Below are 15,000 nucleotides of genomic sequence, written 5' to 3' on the forward strand. Positions count from 1 at the left end.
TATTTATTTTAATTAATCAAACAGCAAACATCCTGACTTATATCCTCATGCACATCTCATTTCCAAATAATAGCCTACTACAGACAAGGACACAAGTTACTCTCCTTCTTAAAGTGAAAGGCACCTAGACTTACACACCACTAATATAATGTAATCATGACATTAAAGGTAGGTGTTAAAAAAGTAAAAAGGTTGACAGTGGGTTATGAAAGATAATAATAATTAAGTTACTCAAACTTGTTTCATTTTCTTTCTCTCCAGACATTTCCCATTATAGAGCAGCTGGTTCTGTGCAACCAAAGGTATTCCAAGATACAGCGTGGAAATAGGAAGAGGCCAAATAATAGCCAGATGAAAGCTCCACTCATCCATCTGGAACCGATCCATTGAAGTGTTGCTTCAGAAGGCTGGGCCACATCTAAATACAACCCGTGGCTAATAACAGACTCACAGTCGCTTCACGCTATGTCACAATGAAACTCCGCGCCTCGCCCTGATTGGCTAAAACCTTGAATTCATCTGGTTGTTAACTAAATGACTTCTAATACAAAGACTTCAAATGGTTCGAGTATTCCATATTTAGTGTTTTGCTACCCCTTCCATAATTTTTTCTTCCAAATTCCCCATCGTCTGTCTTCAAATCAGAATCAGACTTTTGTAACTGGAAGCAAGACGGTGATTCAAAGACCATTCCAAATCAGACCATTGTAAAAATAATTGTTGAAAAAAAAAAAAATAGTGTAAATATGATGTAGTTGTTGCTCATGCTGTGTGTGTGTGTGTGTGTGTGTGTGTGTGTGTGTGTGTGTGTGTGTGTGTGTTGTGTGTGTTTGTTTGTTTGTTTGTTTAAATGTATGCAAACTGGCAGTGAAGGTGGTTTCTCTTATCAACAAAAAGGGGAAAGAGTTGAAGTAAAACTTGTCCAATTGAACAAAAAAATGTAAAATATGATTGTACAAATATGATGTATGGTTTTCTTATGTTTAAAATCCAATTCAAAAATGAATATGATTTACAAATATGATGTATGATTTTTGTAAAAATATCAATATTTTTAGTCTTATATTTTAGTTTTATATATTGTGTTTTCAATGCACATTATAAATAAATGGGAAAAGATTTATATTGGCTTTTTAGTTTTTTAGAAAAAGTATTGACTGATGAAATATATGCACCTTACTGCTGTGGTGTAGTCTAGTTAGCTGTAGTGGGTATACTGTGATCAACCCCAAATGTTAATACCTTTCCTTGCCTATTTTAAGTGGGTATACTGAGATGGTGATGCTTTTTAAGTGGGTATACTGCATAGTCCTGCATATCACATAGACTACACAACTGACTTACTGAACAAGGGATTTTCTGTGTATGGATGTTGACCGGTTCTTGGCCCCTCAGTGTATGATGTGGCCCCTTTGTGGCCCCTGTCTCAGAAAAATCCTAGAACCGCCACTGCTGGTACTGCAGGCTTCTCTGGGCCGCATGTCTGTGCAAACAGGTTTATAAATGTTGCAGGACCAGTTCTCTCTCTGCTCCATGTTGAACGAGAGCGTTCCCTCGCGCCACGCGCGTGCTAATGGATTAGCGTTCCAGGGCAAGAATAAATAAAATATGCGTCTCTCGTTAGAGCAGTCGCCTCATTCGCCTCTCCTATTGTGCGCATCCAACGCACACACACAGAAACAGACAGACACACACACACGCACTCATGCGTGTCAACGCACACACACATACACACACACACACACACAAACACACACACACACACACACACACAGAAGCTCTGGTTTAATTTTCGCTCATCACATAGCCTTACTATGTTCCATCCACTGAAGAACAGAAATGTAAAGGTAACAAGAACAAAGAAATACACACACACACACACACACACACACACACACAAGCTGCTTTCAGATAGAACCTACGGAGTATATGCGGAGCTTTGTCAAACGGAGGTCCGACCCTCGGGTGATTCAGATATGATGCTGACATTCTACGGTCATATGTGTGAACGACACCCACGCACATTAACAGAATCGCCGTCTTGTTGAACAGGTTGAATGTGGTTGAACGCGCACATGAACAGAATCGCCGTCTTGTTGAACAGGTTGAACAGGTTGAACGCGCACATGAACAGAGTCTCCGCATGTTCTTCGCTTCGTTCAGACACGAGCTCATTTACATAATGCCGCTTACGTTGTTCAGATATACGGCCCAACCTTTTAATGGCTCTATCCATTTGTATCAGAAATCCCCCGCCCGAGTTGGAAAGTGTAAATCTCCCAGCTATCTCGCGACATTTCACCGAGACACGCCCCCTTTCGGTCGTAATTTCAACTGTCCACCTCGGAGCTCCTGAGAGTGCACTGAGCTGAACGTCCGAGTTGACAAACTAAGATGGCCGCGCCCGTAATTGATTACGTTGAGATGTATTTTCTTTGTGTTTGTACTACGCTGGTCGATTTAATGTCGACTTTACTACAAACTTCAATATATTACTGCTTTAATACGGTCACCTATTTATGCATTACCTGGTCTTGCTGTGCATGCATACAAGACAATGTAAAGTTTTGTTTTCGAGCTGGTTAGCTAAAGAGGCTAATGTAGCTAACAATAACAATAGCTACTGCCCCCCCTGATGGCAGTACTTGGGGAAAACCTCGTGCACAGCATTTGTTGAAATTAAAATTGTAAGTGCCGAGACGGCTGGTGCCCTGGTGGCGTCCATGCTCTTTCCCACACAGAGAAACTGGACGGCTAAAGTGCTGCAAGCCAGGCAAGTACATCACGCTCGCACATACAACAATGGTCAGACCAGACTGTTGTGGCAACCCAGTGCAGCAGAGCAGTGCTGTGTGCAAGCGTTCTGCGGCCCGCACGTGTAAATCAGTGCGTGTGCCACGGCCCTCAGTCCCTCCATTACGCTGAAGCCCGTGTGTGGCAAACGCAGCTTAAGGCAGAGGAGAAGAAGAAAACTAACCATAAATCATGTTTAATAGGCTCCCCATAGGAAAATCAATATGCTCACAGCGCCTCTGAACTTGCCTTTCCACTTTGCATTTATCAGTGACAACTAGCCTTGAGTTAGTTGACTGGGAATACTGTAGCTAGTCAAACTGGACTGATGTTGGTTCGCTGGAAATGGCTTTTCAAACTGCGCTGATGTTGGTTTATTGGGGAACGGTTTCAGCAACTGCAGCGAGGCGGGCTGACTGAGGATGATTCAAAACAAAAACTGCAGTGATGTCAGATCACTGGAGGGCTGTTTCTCAAATGTGCTGCTGGCTCAATGGGGGACAGTTTTTTCAAACGGCACTGACTTGGTTCACGAGGGAGGATTTCCCAGAATGCATTGTTACTGGCTCACTGCTTTGACAAACTGCAGCTGATCCTTTGGCAGATGGCACAGGCTGTTAACAGAGAGAAAAAGGCCCAAGATGAGAGAGGAGACAGCTCACTGCGTACTGATGGTGTTCAAATGAACACATGCCGATACATGCTGACATTTAATCTTTTATGGAAAAAGGACAATCAGGACTATAAACAATGTCTAATTTACCCAAATTCAACATTAAATTAAACAATACACAGGTCACATTGAATGCATTATATTGTAGAAGGATAGAAGGAATTAAGAAATTTAAAATAGGCATGATAGTTCTTGTAAAGTGAAGCATGGCACTGCACAAAAGACTGACATAGTGAGAGAGGCATACCAACAGTTCTACTGTACATATTAAACCATGAATAATACATCACATATTTAAATTACACATTTACCAATTCACTGGGATTTAATGCTGCGGTTAGTGAATTAGTGGCAGTGAATGACACTGTAAGTGTTTTTGGGTGATATGAGCCTCCCTGCTCCTCCCCTCTCCTCTCCTCTCCTCTCCTCTCCTCTCCTCTCCTCTCCTCCTCTCCTCCCTCTCCTCTCCTCTCTTCTCCTCTCCCCTCCGCTCCTCTCCTCTCCCCTCTTCTCTCCTCTCTCCTCTCCTCTTCTCTCCTCTCCTCTCCTCTCCCCCGCTCCTCTCCTCTCCTCCTCTCCTCCCCTCTCCTCTCCTCTCTTCTCCTCTCCCCTCCTCCCCTCCGCTCCTCTCCTCTTCTCCCCTCTCCTCTCCTCTCCTCTCCCCCTCCCTCTCCTCTCCCTCTCCTCCTCTCCTCCCTCTCCTCTCCTCTCTTCTCCTCTCCCCTCCCTCCCCCGGCTCCTCTCCTCTTCTCCCTCTCCTCTCCTCTCCTCTCCTCTTCTCTCCTCTCCTCTCCTCTCCTCTCCTCCCGCTCCCTCTCCTCTCCTCTCCTCTCCTCTCCCTGATGCGGACCCTCCTTGCTGCCCCGTCCCCCCTGGCCAGGCTCGCCCATGCAGCGTTAGCCAACATAAATATCCCATCAAGGATAGCGCAGGCGGTATGTGAGATCCATGTTAACTCGCCCTCGCCACCCAACAACCACACTACAGAGAGGCAGGCCCACCTGCCAGGTACCACCCCCACAACCCCACCACCCTGCCCACCACTCACACACACACACACATACACACACGCAGACACACACACAAACACACACACAAATAGAGACACACACACACATAGAGACACACAGACACACATAAACACACACACACACACACCTCCCACGGCCCTGACAGGTTGCTTGAGGTCTGGATGCCTCTTTATATGCCCTCACTTTCCCACAACACCACACACACACACACACACACACACACACACATACACCACAGGTTTGACTGATCTCTTCAGCTCACTGCCACACACACCACAGGGTCACACCCCACACACACACCACACACACACACCACACACCACATCTCCCAACATCAAGTGGAAGGGACATGTCTGTGACTCGACTAAGAGTGACTGCAGTGCTGGACAGAGGGAGATAGAAAAAAAGACAGGAAAAGAAAGAAAGAAAAGAAAGAAAGAACAAAAGAAAAGAAAAAGAGAAAGGAGAGTTCTTTGCAGCCCTGGCAGAGCCAGAGAAGTCTGTAGCGACACTCTGTATCAGCGCGTAGGTAGAGCAGAGAGCAAGGTCCCTCATTTGTATCTGCCAGGGCTGATTAATGAGATTTCATCCTCTACATGTTCTCCCTCTCTATCTACCCCTCCTCCTCTCTGCCTCCTTCTCCCTCTCTCTCCTCTTGTCTTTCACACACTCTCCCTCTCCTCTCTCGCTTTCTCCCTCCCCCCATCTCTCTCTCTCCCTTTTTCTTGCTCTCTCTCTGTCTGGCTTGTATGGTGTTTATTTCCCTGCAGGTGTAAACAGCTGCTGAATGAGGAAAGAGTAGTGGGTGTATATCTTAATTTAGGGCACTTCAAAACACACACACACATACACACACACACACACACACACACAGTTACAGCAATAATTCCTTAGGTAAGATCATGCTTACATTGAGGTTGGTACAGGCCTGCAGATGATTCATCACCTCAAACACACACACACACACAAACACACACAGACACACACACACAGACACACTCTTCCTCCTACATGACACACACACACATTTGATCAGAACTGATAATGAGGATCCTGTCATGGCTCCTGAGCAGTCCCACTAACAGGCCCCTGTCTCCACGCTGTCTCCTAGGAACAGCATCCTCTCCTCCTGGGCTGTCTGTCTCCTAGGAACAGCATCCTCTCCTCCTGGGCTGCCTGTGACGCCACTCTTCTCCTCAAGGCAAACGATGATGACTCAATCGCCCTGGAAGAATCGATCGTCTCGGCATTATGCAGTGGCCAAGCAGTTGGTATGACACACAGCCTTTATGAGGGACCATATTTGTGTTTGATATTTGTGTTTGCTTCAGCTCTGAATGATGAATGCTTCCAGCACGGCATCATTGGCAGGATGCTGAAGGCAGTGTGTGTGTGTGTGTGTGTGGAGGCAGTCGTTTGTTTGTGTGTGTGAATGTGTGTGTGTGTGTGTGTGTGTGTGGAGGAGGTGTGTTTGTGTGTGTGTGTGTGTGTGTGTGTGTGTGTGTGTATGTGGAGGCAGTCGTTTGTATGTGTGTGTGTGTGTGTGTGTGTGTGGAGGCAGTCGTTGTGTGTGTGTGTGTGTGTGTGTGTGTGTGTGTGTGTGGAGGCAGTCTTTTGCCAATATTGTTCCATGTTTACCTCACGTGGCTCTGCTCACTGCTGTTGTCTTCCAAGAGCACACACAGAAACGCACCCACACACATGCACACAAACACACACACACAGACATGCACACACACACACACACACAACACACGCACACACAAGCATGCGCAATGTGCTGATGAACGGTGGGACTTGCTTAATCTTCTTTCAAAGAGGGAAGGTGAAGATGAGCCTGCCTGGTCATCCCTGTGCATATTTGGAGAGATCGGGGCTGGCTCCTGAAAATGAGCCTGCGCGTGGATTAAGCACGCATTTGATTTGAAAAGTGTTTGATTACTTCTCAGATAAGTGCTGTCCGTGGCAGGCAGGCAGGCAGGCAGCCCCGACCTGAGGAGGGCCAGTACCAGGTGCGGCCCGGTCCTGGCCCACAGGCGGCTCCAGTTGGGGCTTTCCTCAAAGTCCATTTCCTCATTCACAGCCTTCTGAGCCCCCTGATGGATTTGCTGCTGGAAGGCACGTGTGTGTGTGTGTGTGTGTGTGTATTGCTTGTGTGTGTCTGTGTGTGTGTGTGTGTGTTGTGTGTGTGTGTGTGTGTGTGTGTGTGTGTGTGTGCATCTGTTTGTGTGTGTGTGCGAGCTTAATGCTTGTTGTGTGTATATCTGTTTGTGTGTGTGTGTGTGTGTGTGTGTGTGTGTGTGTGTAAGTGTGTGTGTGTGTGTGTGTGTGTGTGTGTGTGTGTGCGTGCCTGCTCTGCATCATACAGATGAGGACTGGAGACTGATTACAAAAACAAATTAATCTTTATTCCAACGGGAGTGCAGCAAATCTCTCAAAACACAAACAAGTATTTACAGTTCCGTAATCATGTGCAACAAGAAGACCCACAGAAAATCCCCCGGAAGTCCATGTTTCTCATGCTGTTCAGTGCGAATCTATACCTGCCCGTTTTCCACCTAGAGAAACTCATTAAAACGCCCAATCTGATTACTATTGTTCACTATTGGGTATTTTTTTTTCTGTTGCCGTGCACTGGCAGTTGGTTTTTCTTGTGGAAGTGGATTTAGTCGCGGGGATTAAAAGACATCAAGGCTCGACGTGACGCTTAATGGGTTTCAAGCGACGAAAAAAGCAGACACACCACAAAGGTCCCCCCGTAAACGCGGTCTGGAGAGAACAGCCTGAAATGCATCACAGAGCGGAAGAGACACGAGAACACGGCCTCTTTTCTCCCCTCGGCTCACGAGATGAGACGGGGGCAGATTGCGTCTGGGCTTAATGCAGTTTGTGAGGCGGCAACACAATGGCCACGCAAGTGTCTCCATTACATTCCAGGAGTCCGACGCGACGGGATCGATAAACACATCAGAGGTCATCATCGTGCCCCGGGAGTCGGAGCACTCGGGACACTTACATCTCTCTCCCATTTACGTGTATGCAGCGATAGGGAAGAAAGGCGATGGAAACATCAGCACTGTCCACTAGCGAGCCCACTAGCGATGGCAGTTGTGGTGCGATGGCCCGAGAGTCCACTAGCAGTGATTGTTGTGGTGCGATGGTCGTCTCTGCTGGCTCAGAGTCAGGCCTGCGACGCCTCAGCTGTTTGCCTGCCCGTAGCTGATGACATTTTCAAAGTCCTTGAAGCTCACAAAGCCGTCCGAGTCCTTGTCCACATGTCTGTCGGAGAAGAGGAGATCAGTGCAGTAGCAGAGTATTAGAAACATAAAGCTGTGATGAAATAAACGCCAGTTACGTTAAAGCTTGTACAGTATGGACATCTCTCCCCGTCACTCATTAAAGATTAATCACACAGATTTGATACAGAGTAGAAACAAAAAAATGCTCTGAGCTGCTCCGCACAGAACACTGTCTTGAAAGTCAACAAAGTGAGAGACAGCACAGTGCTCACTACTGAGGCTGCAGCTCAGAGAATATTTGATTCTATCTGTGCACCCCACATCAAATTCACACACTCCAGGCCAAATCCATCGTTACTTAAATATGACAGCTCTTCTGTAACTGTCAGACACTCAAAGACTGAACATTACAGTTGTCAATTCCAATAAAACATGGCTTCTACACCCACAGCCAGAGCCTTTTAGCTCTTCAGGTTTCTGAATCAAACACTCAGGATCAAAGAAAAGGGCTGTACTCAGCTACATGAAGCAGTGGACTGTGGAGAATGTGGCCTTACGTGACCTTTAGTGTGAAATTTCACTGAGTCTGCGGGAGTATTGTTCAATATGCTCAATGAAGGCAATCATAATTTCAATTAAATTTCAATTTAATTTAACTTATAGAGCGCCAAAACTTTACACATGTCTCATGGTGTTAAACATTCAGAGAGAGCCCATGAGTAACAGGGGCAAGGAAAAACTCCCTAGAACTGGAGATACAGGAGGAAACCTCCAGCAGATCCACGACTCAAGGGCCTGACCCATCTGCCTAGGGTCAGTTACAGAGCAGTAAGGTCTGTATAAATGATAAATGAATAGGTTAGTATGTCTCTCCTGCTCAGTCTCAACAGTGTAATGTTCAGAGGCTAATCTTCACCTGTATAGGAGCAGAAGGTCACCGACCTTGGATGCTCTCTAATGCAAAAGCGGCCCTGTCAAGGACGCTTGTCAAAAAGTACGGGGAAGCTTTTGGTGCTTTGGCCACTCTGACGTGGCAGCATTCTATGTTGCTTGTTGTTTGCCGCTGAACCGCGTCATAGCTCACCAAATTTCAACTTACTGCTGGACGCTCAAGTCGCTCGAGATGCCCAAAGCCGCTTCTGGCAGCTGAGAGAAGCCGGCTTCCATTGAAAATTAATGACTTCCTGTATCTTTTGCAGCTCAAATGTGGCGTCGGTGTGTATACGTACAGTTTAGGATACCCTGTGAGGCCGCTGGCCTCCACCAACTGACCGACCGACAGACTGACCACATCTCGACCAGCCAGACTCCCTCCGCTACTCAAACACGGACTCAGGCAATCAGCGCAGTCCACACAACACACTGTGCACTGAGTAAACAGTGCTTGCTCATGTAGAATTGATCTGCGCCTCAAAGGGCTTTTTGTCCTTTCAGAAGGAAAGGAGAAGGCACTCGAAAATATGCAGCAAAGTCCTTGAGTCAAAAACAGTTTAGTTGAGAGGCTGATCAAATTTGCTATACTATGATAGCTGTGCCAATTCCTCTATGCCATTTCTGTTGACCTGTTTCATATCTATCGTGCACATATTCAAAGACACACACATACACACATACAGAATAAACACAAAAACGCACTCACACACACATTTGACACTCATGGGTACACACACACACACACAATCGCAATAGCTTTGCCCACTTGCTTTGTGTGCTCTGTGCTTGATGGCATGGGTGGATGTTGGGGGGGAGAGGAATGGGGCCGGGCAAAGACTACGCCACACCGCTGCAAATTGAATCGTGTCGACGGAAGGCAGGCAAGACATTACGGAGCCGCTGACAATCCGCGCCCTTCTCTCCAACTCGAGGAGATAAAAGAGCGAAAAAAGCCCATTTTGCTCAAGTGGAATTTATTACCTCCTGTTCAGTGACTTTCGCAGCCGCCAGCCAAGTAATGTCAAAACAGTATCATGCAAACAGATAAGCCGCGGCGGGCGGTACACTGGTCGACACCGGGTCGGCACCGCTAAGGAGGAGCAGGCGCCACACGAAAGGCAGCGGCGAAACAGAACAATGATCGCCCTTAAACGCCGCGATAACAAAGTCTTGGCCGCTCTGGCATGGGGAGGAACAAAGTTCTGATGAGAAAACACTTTGTCACCCCGACTCCACTCACCCCGCAGTCTGTGAGGAAGATCCGATGATGGAGCAAATATTGGAAACGCATGAGGGAATTGATGGAAGAAATGAGGTATGGTGTGTGTGTGTGTGTGTGTGTGTGTGTGTGTGTGTGTGTGTGTGTGTGTTCCTCTCCGGCTTGCTGTGATTTCTCTATTAGGGCGCGGAGAAGGAGACTGAGCGTGTGCAAACATGGCAGATGCGAGGGAACTGCAGGCGCAACAGGGAGGAGAATTAAAACAACATTAAGCGGGCAGCCAGTGGAAAATAACACCCCGGCGTTCCGTGCAGATGCACCACACTCTGGAGGAGGTGAGGAGGAGGTGGAGGAGGTGGAGGAGGAGGAGGAGGAGGAGGAGGTGCCATGCCGATCTAATTACATTCTAATGCCCTCCTCCCCACAGAGGAGGACCGCCGAGACATCCTCCACGCCCCTCGACAGCACACACACATTTACACACACACACACACACAGACACACACACACACTTACACACACGCCACGAAACCTCTTCACCACTACTCTCACAGCTTCCTCCCAGAAGTCCTCGCTGGGTTCTCCCTAGACACAGCATTCTCCAGCAGAGCGAGAAAGAGTCTGGGAGAGAGGGAGAGAGGAGAGAAAGAGAGAAAGAGAGAGAAAATGAGAAGCAAGGGACAAGGAGGTAGGGAAAATAAGAGAGAAAGCTTGAGATAGACTAAGGTAGAGAGAGAGAGAGAGAGAGAGAGGAAAGAAGACAGAGAAAGAGAACGAAAGGGAGAGAGAGCAAAGAGAGAGAGAGAGAGACAGGCTGAGGAGTGAGGCTACCAGGAGAGGAGGACAGGAGACTAACTAACCAGGGAAGCTGTGTCTCTTGTCACTCAGTGTGGCCTGTGTGTAAGGAAGCCTGTAGGAACCCGCACCACACACACACATGTGTCAATTAACCAAATAAAGGCAACCACTTAAAGCCCCCAGTGTCCACTCCTGAAGTGCCCGCAGAGCAGATGCCTGGGCCATTACCACACGCTAGCCATCACGGCCTGATTAAGCTTAACATAATCACGCGTGCCAAGATGGCTACGCACAATGACAATCTAATTAAGCTCTCCAGCCGAGTCGAGCACCTTGCATATCGCTGCTGTGCCTGGCTGACTCAGGCGACGCCAGCTGTGAAGTAAGGCATCAAACCGGAGAGTGTTATGTCAGAATAGGGACATGAAGAACGGGGCCAAGAGTAAAGAACGGACAGCCGTCCTGGAGCGTTTCTTAACTACCATACCAGGGGGAAAACTACCATACCAGGGGGGAAACTATCATACCAGGGGGGAAACTACCATACCAGGGGGAAAACTACCATACCAGGGGGGAAACTACCATACCAGGGGGAAACTACCATACCAGGGGGGAAACTACCATACCAGGGGGAATGAGCTGCTCACTCAAGCTGCTCCTGTCGGTCTCTCCTCTTTTCACGTAGCAATCACACCAAGACTGCTGTGTGGGCCACTGCTGCCACTCAACCGTCGTCAGGACCGGCTGGACCCATGGTAGCCTTGGGCATCTAGCGTGACAGAGTGGCACCTCGTAGTCATAGGCAGGTTCTCCGCTTGTCCCTCCTAAGCTGAGACCAGGTGAGCCTCCATGTCTGTTTCTGCATCTCTGGGTTAAAGGGCAGCATCTCACTTATCAAAGTCTGATAATTGCCCCTCATAGTTCTGTAGCTATCTAACCAGCACAGGCTTGCCTCTCCATATGGAAAAAAGCTTGTATTTACATATTTATACAGCATTTAAAATAACAATCACCCTGTTTAACATATGTTGACCTCTTCTTCCTTTCATGCTGAAGGGCAAATCGCCATTTTAGTAAGAAATGTATGCAAGCTCTTTACCACAGATGGATCATGCAAGTGTTATACATGACAAGTGGGACTCCTCTGTGTATTTGATTCTAACAGATCGTTTCCAGAGGTTTCCTAGCTCTCACAGTTGTCAGCGCACCGCACAGGATTGCTGTCGGAGGTCGGCGCCACACTGAGCGCCCAGCCAGCCGTACAGATCTCCTAATTGGCATATTGTCATAGCTGGAGTGGCGTCGTAATCAGAATAATGGCATGTGACTGGGTCTTTGGGACGCTATGTCACTCACACACCACCGCGTATGCCTTGAGGGCAGCTGTGTTTGGTGCGCGACACTCAGCTCGTCAACAACACGCAAAAGACCAGCGTGGCGACTCTGTGGATCGGCACCCCGGCGGCCAAAACTGGACGCCTGACGGCGCGCTAAGTACAACACACACACACACACAGCAGTTTGTTTCATTTGGAGTCTTTAGCATCTCTTGAAGACAGCAGGGAGATGTGGGGAGAGTGTGGGGGCGGGACACAGATAAGCAGCTCGGTGCTTAGTCACAGCCGATTGGTTTTGGGCTAAATTGATGAGGAATGGCGGGAGAGCAGGAGAAAGAGCAGCCGCCGCTTCCTACTGAGCTGACATGTGTTGGACAGGGCTAACTGTGATAAACACCGCCTCCCAACCGCTACGCGTCTCTCACACACACACACACACACACGCACCGGGGGGAACCCTGGCAGAGGCGTCCATCGCCACATGCTCCCAGGAGACCGCGCCAGGAAGTGGCTGATGACATCATCATGCTGCACCAGTGGCTCAGATGCCATTTATTTATTTGAATGTGTTTTCACCTGCTTGCCATCCTTCATTCTCTTGTTTCTCTCTCTCTCTCTCCATCCTTCATTCTCTTGTTTCTCTCTCTCTCTCTCTCTCTCTCTCCTGTCTCTATATATATGTATTCAGGGGCCCTACTGTAACAGAGGGAGAGAGATGGAAACAAAAGAGAGAAAGAGAGAGAGAGAGAGAGAGAGAGAGAGAGGAAGAACCCAAGGCGGAGGCCACTCTGTCACTGTCACTGGGACATCGCCACGGCCGAGGCTCCAGTCCTGACGAGGCGAAAACACACACACGCTGGGAGGAGTGTGGAGGAGTGTGTTTTCCCCTGGCCAGTCATCTGTCCTCAGGCCTCCCCCTACACACACAGCGGAAGAGCCAGAGGACATGCACAATACACACATATGAAATGAGGATATCGGTATGATATGAGGTATAGGAAAAGAATACATATATGGAATATGATATGGGTTCGGTGAAGCACACTGAGAAAATAGTAATTGCTGATGGGCTATATAAACACAGTGGAACTGAAATGTCCATACGTACACACACACACATAGAGAGAAAAAAAGAGAGAGATGTGCAGAGACAGAGAGAGAGAGAGAGGGAGGGACAGAGAGAGAGAGGGAGAGAGACAGCTCAGCCTTCCCTGGTCTCTTAATTGAGTCTGCTGACGAAAAGCTTCTCAGTGACAGACAGAGCACTCTACTGTATGCCTCCTCACTCTTGCCTACTCACCTCCTGGTCAATCTCTCATCGCAGGACACACACACACACACACACATACACACACATACACACACACACACATACACATATAACACACACACACACACACATACACATATAACACACACACACACACACACACACATACACATATAACACACACACACACACACACACTCCCATACACACAGACACACGCACACACACACCTGATTGATGGAAAACTGCCTCGCAGTGGGAGAGATGCTACAGCTCCCCCTGACCCACCCCTTTTTTATATGAACTAAATCACTTCCATTAGAAGGGATTGCGCTCTTGCTGCCATGGTAACCTACCAAAAGCATCAATGAGAGTACAGCAATGCGAGTTGGAATGGCTTTGCCCACAGAGCTCTCCCGCCACACACACACACACACACACACACACACACACACACACACACACACACACACACACACTCACACACACACACTCACATGCACACACACAGCCTCCCAGACATGATATTGATGCTGCTGTCACAGATGGCTGCCTCCCTGTCTCCGTGGCTACCTGCAGCGCCTAGCAACAAGATGCGGGTCAGGCCGCCACGCCCCAGGCCGCCACCAGAATCCATACGTCTAATCCCGGGGCTGTGTAGCCGCGTACATACATAATCCCAAAGCTGCTTAAATTAAAAAAAAAAGGGATGAATCGCTGACCCGCGCCTCCCACATGCATGTTTATGGCGGAATACAGTATCATCCCAGATTATTGCAGAGGTATCCCAGATTATTGCGGAGGTATGGTGATTAAGGAGCGGGACTTTGGGCGTTTAACCCACAGCAGGTGGAGGCAGACTGGGCTGGGGTGGAGGTCATCCACTGGTAGCGTGGGTATTATAGTGTACATTAGAGCAGGGGGATGAGCTGGGCTGAGGAGGCTTACAGTACATGGGGGAGGAGGGGAGACCTGCATGCTGACATCCTGAACCTATCCACTCATCTGGAGTACTGAAACACACACAAGACAAACACTATAAACGCCATTACACACACGGTACACATACACATACAGTACACACACACACACAAACTCACACACACACACACATACAGAACACACACACGTACAGAAACACACACAGTACACGTACCTTAGGAGATATCACATGCCAATCAATACAAAAATGCTGCCTAGTGCCCAGTGTGTGGCACAGGTACACACAAACCTTTCTTCTGTCTCTCTTTCACACACACACACACACACATACACACACACACACATACACGCACACACACTCCCTCATGCCTCTAACTGGCTTAAGTGATCCAGACAGCGATGTGATGTGTTGATAGGGGGGCCATCGAGCGAGTGCTTGATTCCTACTACACATTAAGGAGTGGCGTGCTCGCCTCATTTTCAACCCAAAACACACACATAATGTTCAGTACACACATACACACACACACACACACACACACACACACAGGGGGCAAATCGAGTGAGCGAGCCAGATTCGTCCAGCATGTTAGAGGAGTGGCGGGCTCACTCGCCTCATTTTCCACCCAAAACAAGGTGAGGCAGCCGAGCCATCAACAGCTGCCCAGCTGTGCTAGATCTCACCAGCGCTGTTCACAGAGAGATTGATGGCCACAATGAGTCTCTCTTTCCGCTAATGGGGGGGGATCATGGGGCCATGCCACA

The 15,000-nt window shown here is 48.2% G+C and overlaps 1 protein-coding gene across 1 annotated transcript in view; it reads right to left on the reverse strand.

Annotated features, from left to right (window-relative positions):
• Positions 1 to 6,879: 6,879 nt before the first annotated feature.
• The window catches only part of efcab11 (EF-hand calcium binding domain 11), a 75,828-nt gene continuing 67,707 nt past the window's right edge, over positions 6,880 to 15,000 (reverse strand). The window contains exon 6 of the mRNA XM_048228870.1: positions 6,880 to 7,776. Within this exon, the coding sequence (XP_048084827.1) occupies positions 7,695 to 7,776 (82 nt within the window). The 3' untranslated portion in view covers positions 6,880 to 7,694. The remainder of the gene's footprint in view (positions 7,777 to 15,000) is intronic.

The sequence above is a fragment of the Alosa alosa genome, chromosome 19 (genome assembly GCF_017589495.1).
Source record: "Alosa alosa isolate M-15738 ecotype Scorff River chromosome 19, AALO_Geno_1.1, whole genome shotgun sequence".
In the NCBI taxonomy this organism is placed as follows: domain Eukaryota; kingdom Metazoa; phylum Chordata; class Actinopteri; order Clupeiformes; family Clupeidae; genus Alosa; species Alosa alosa.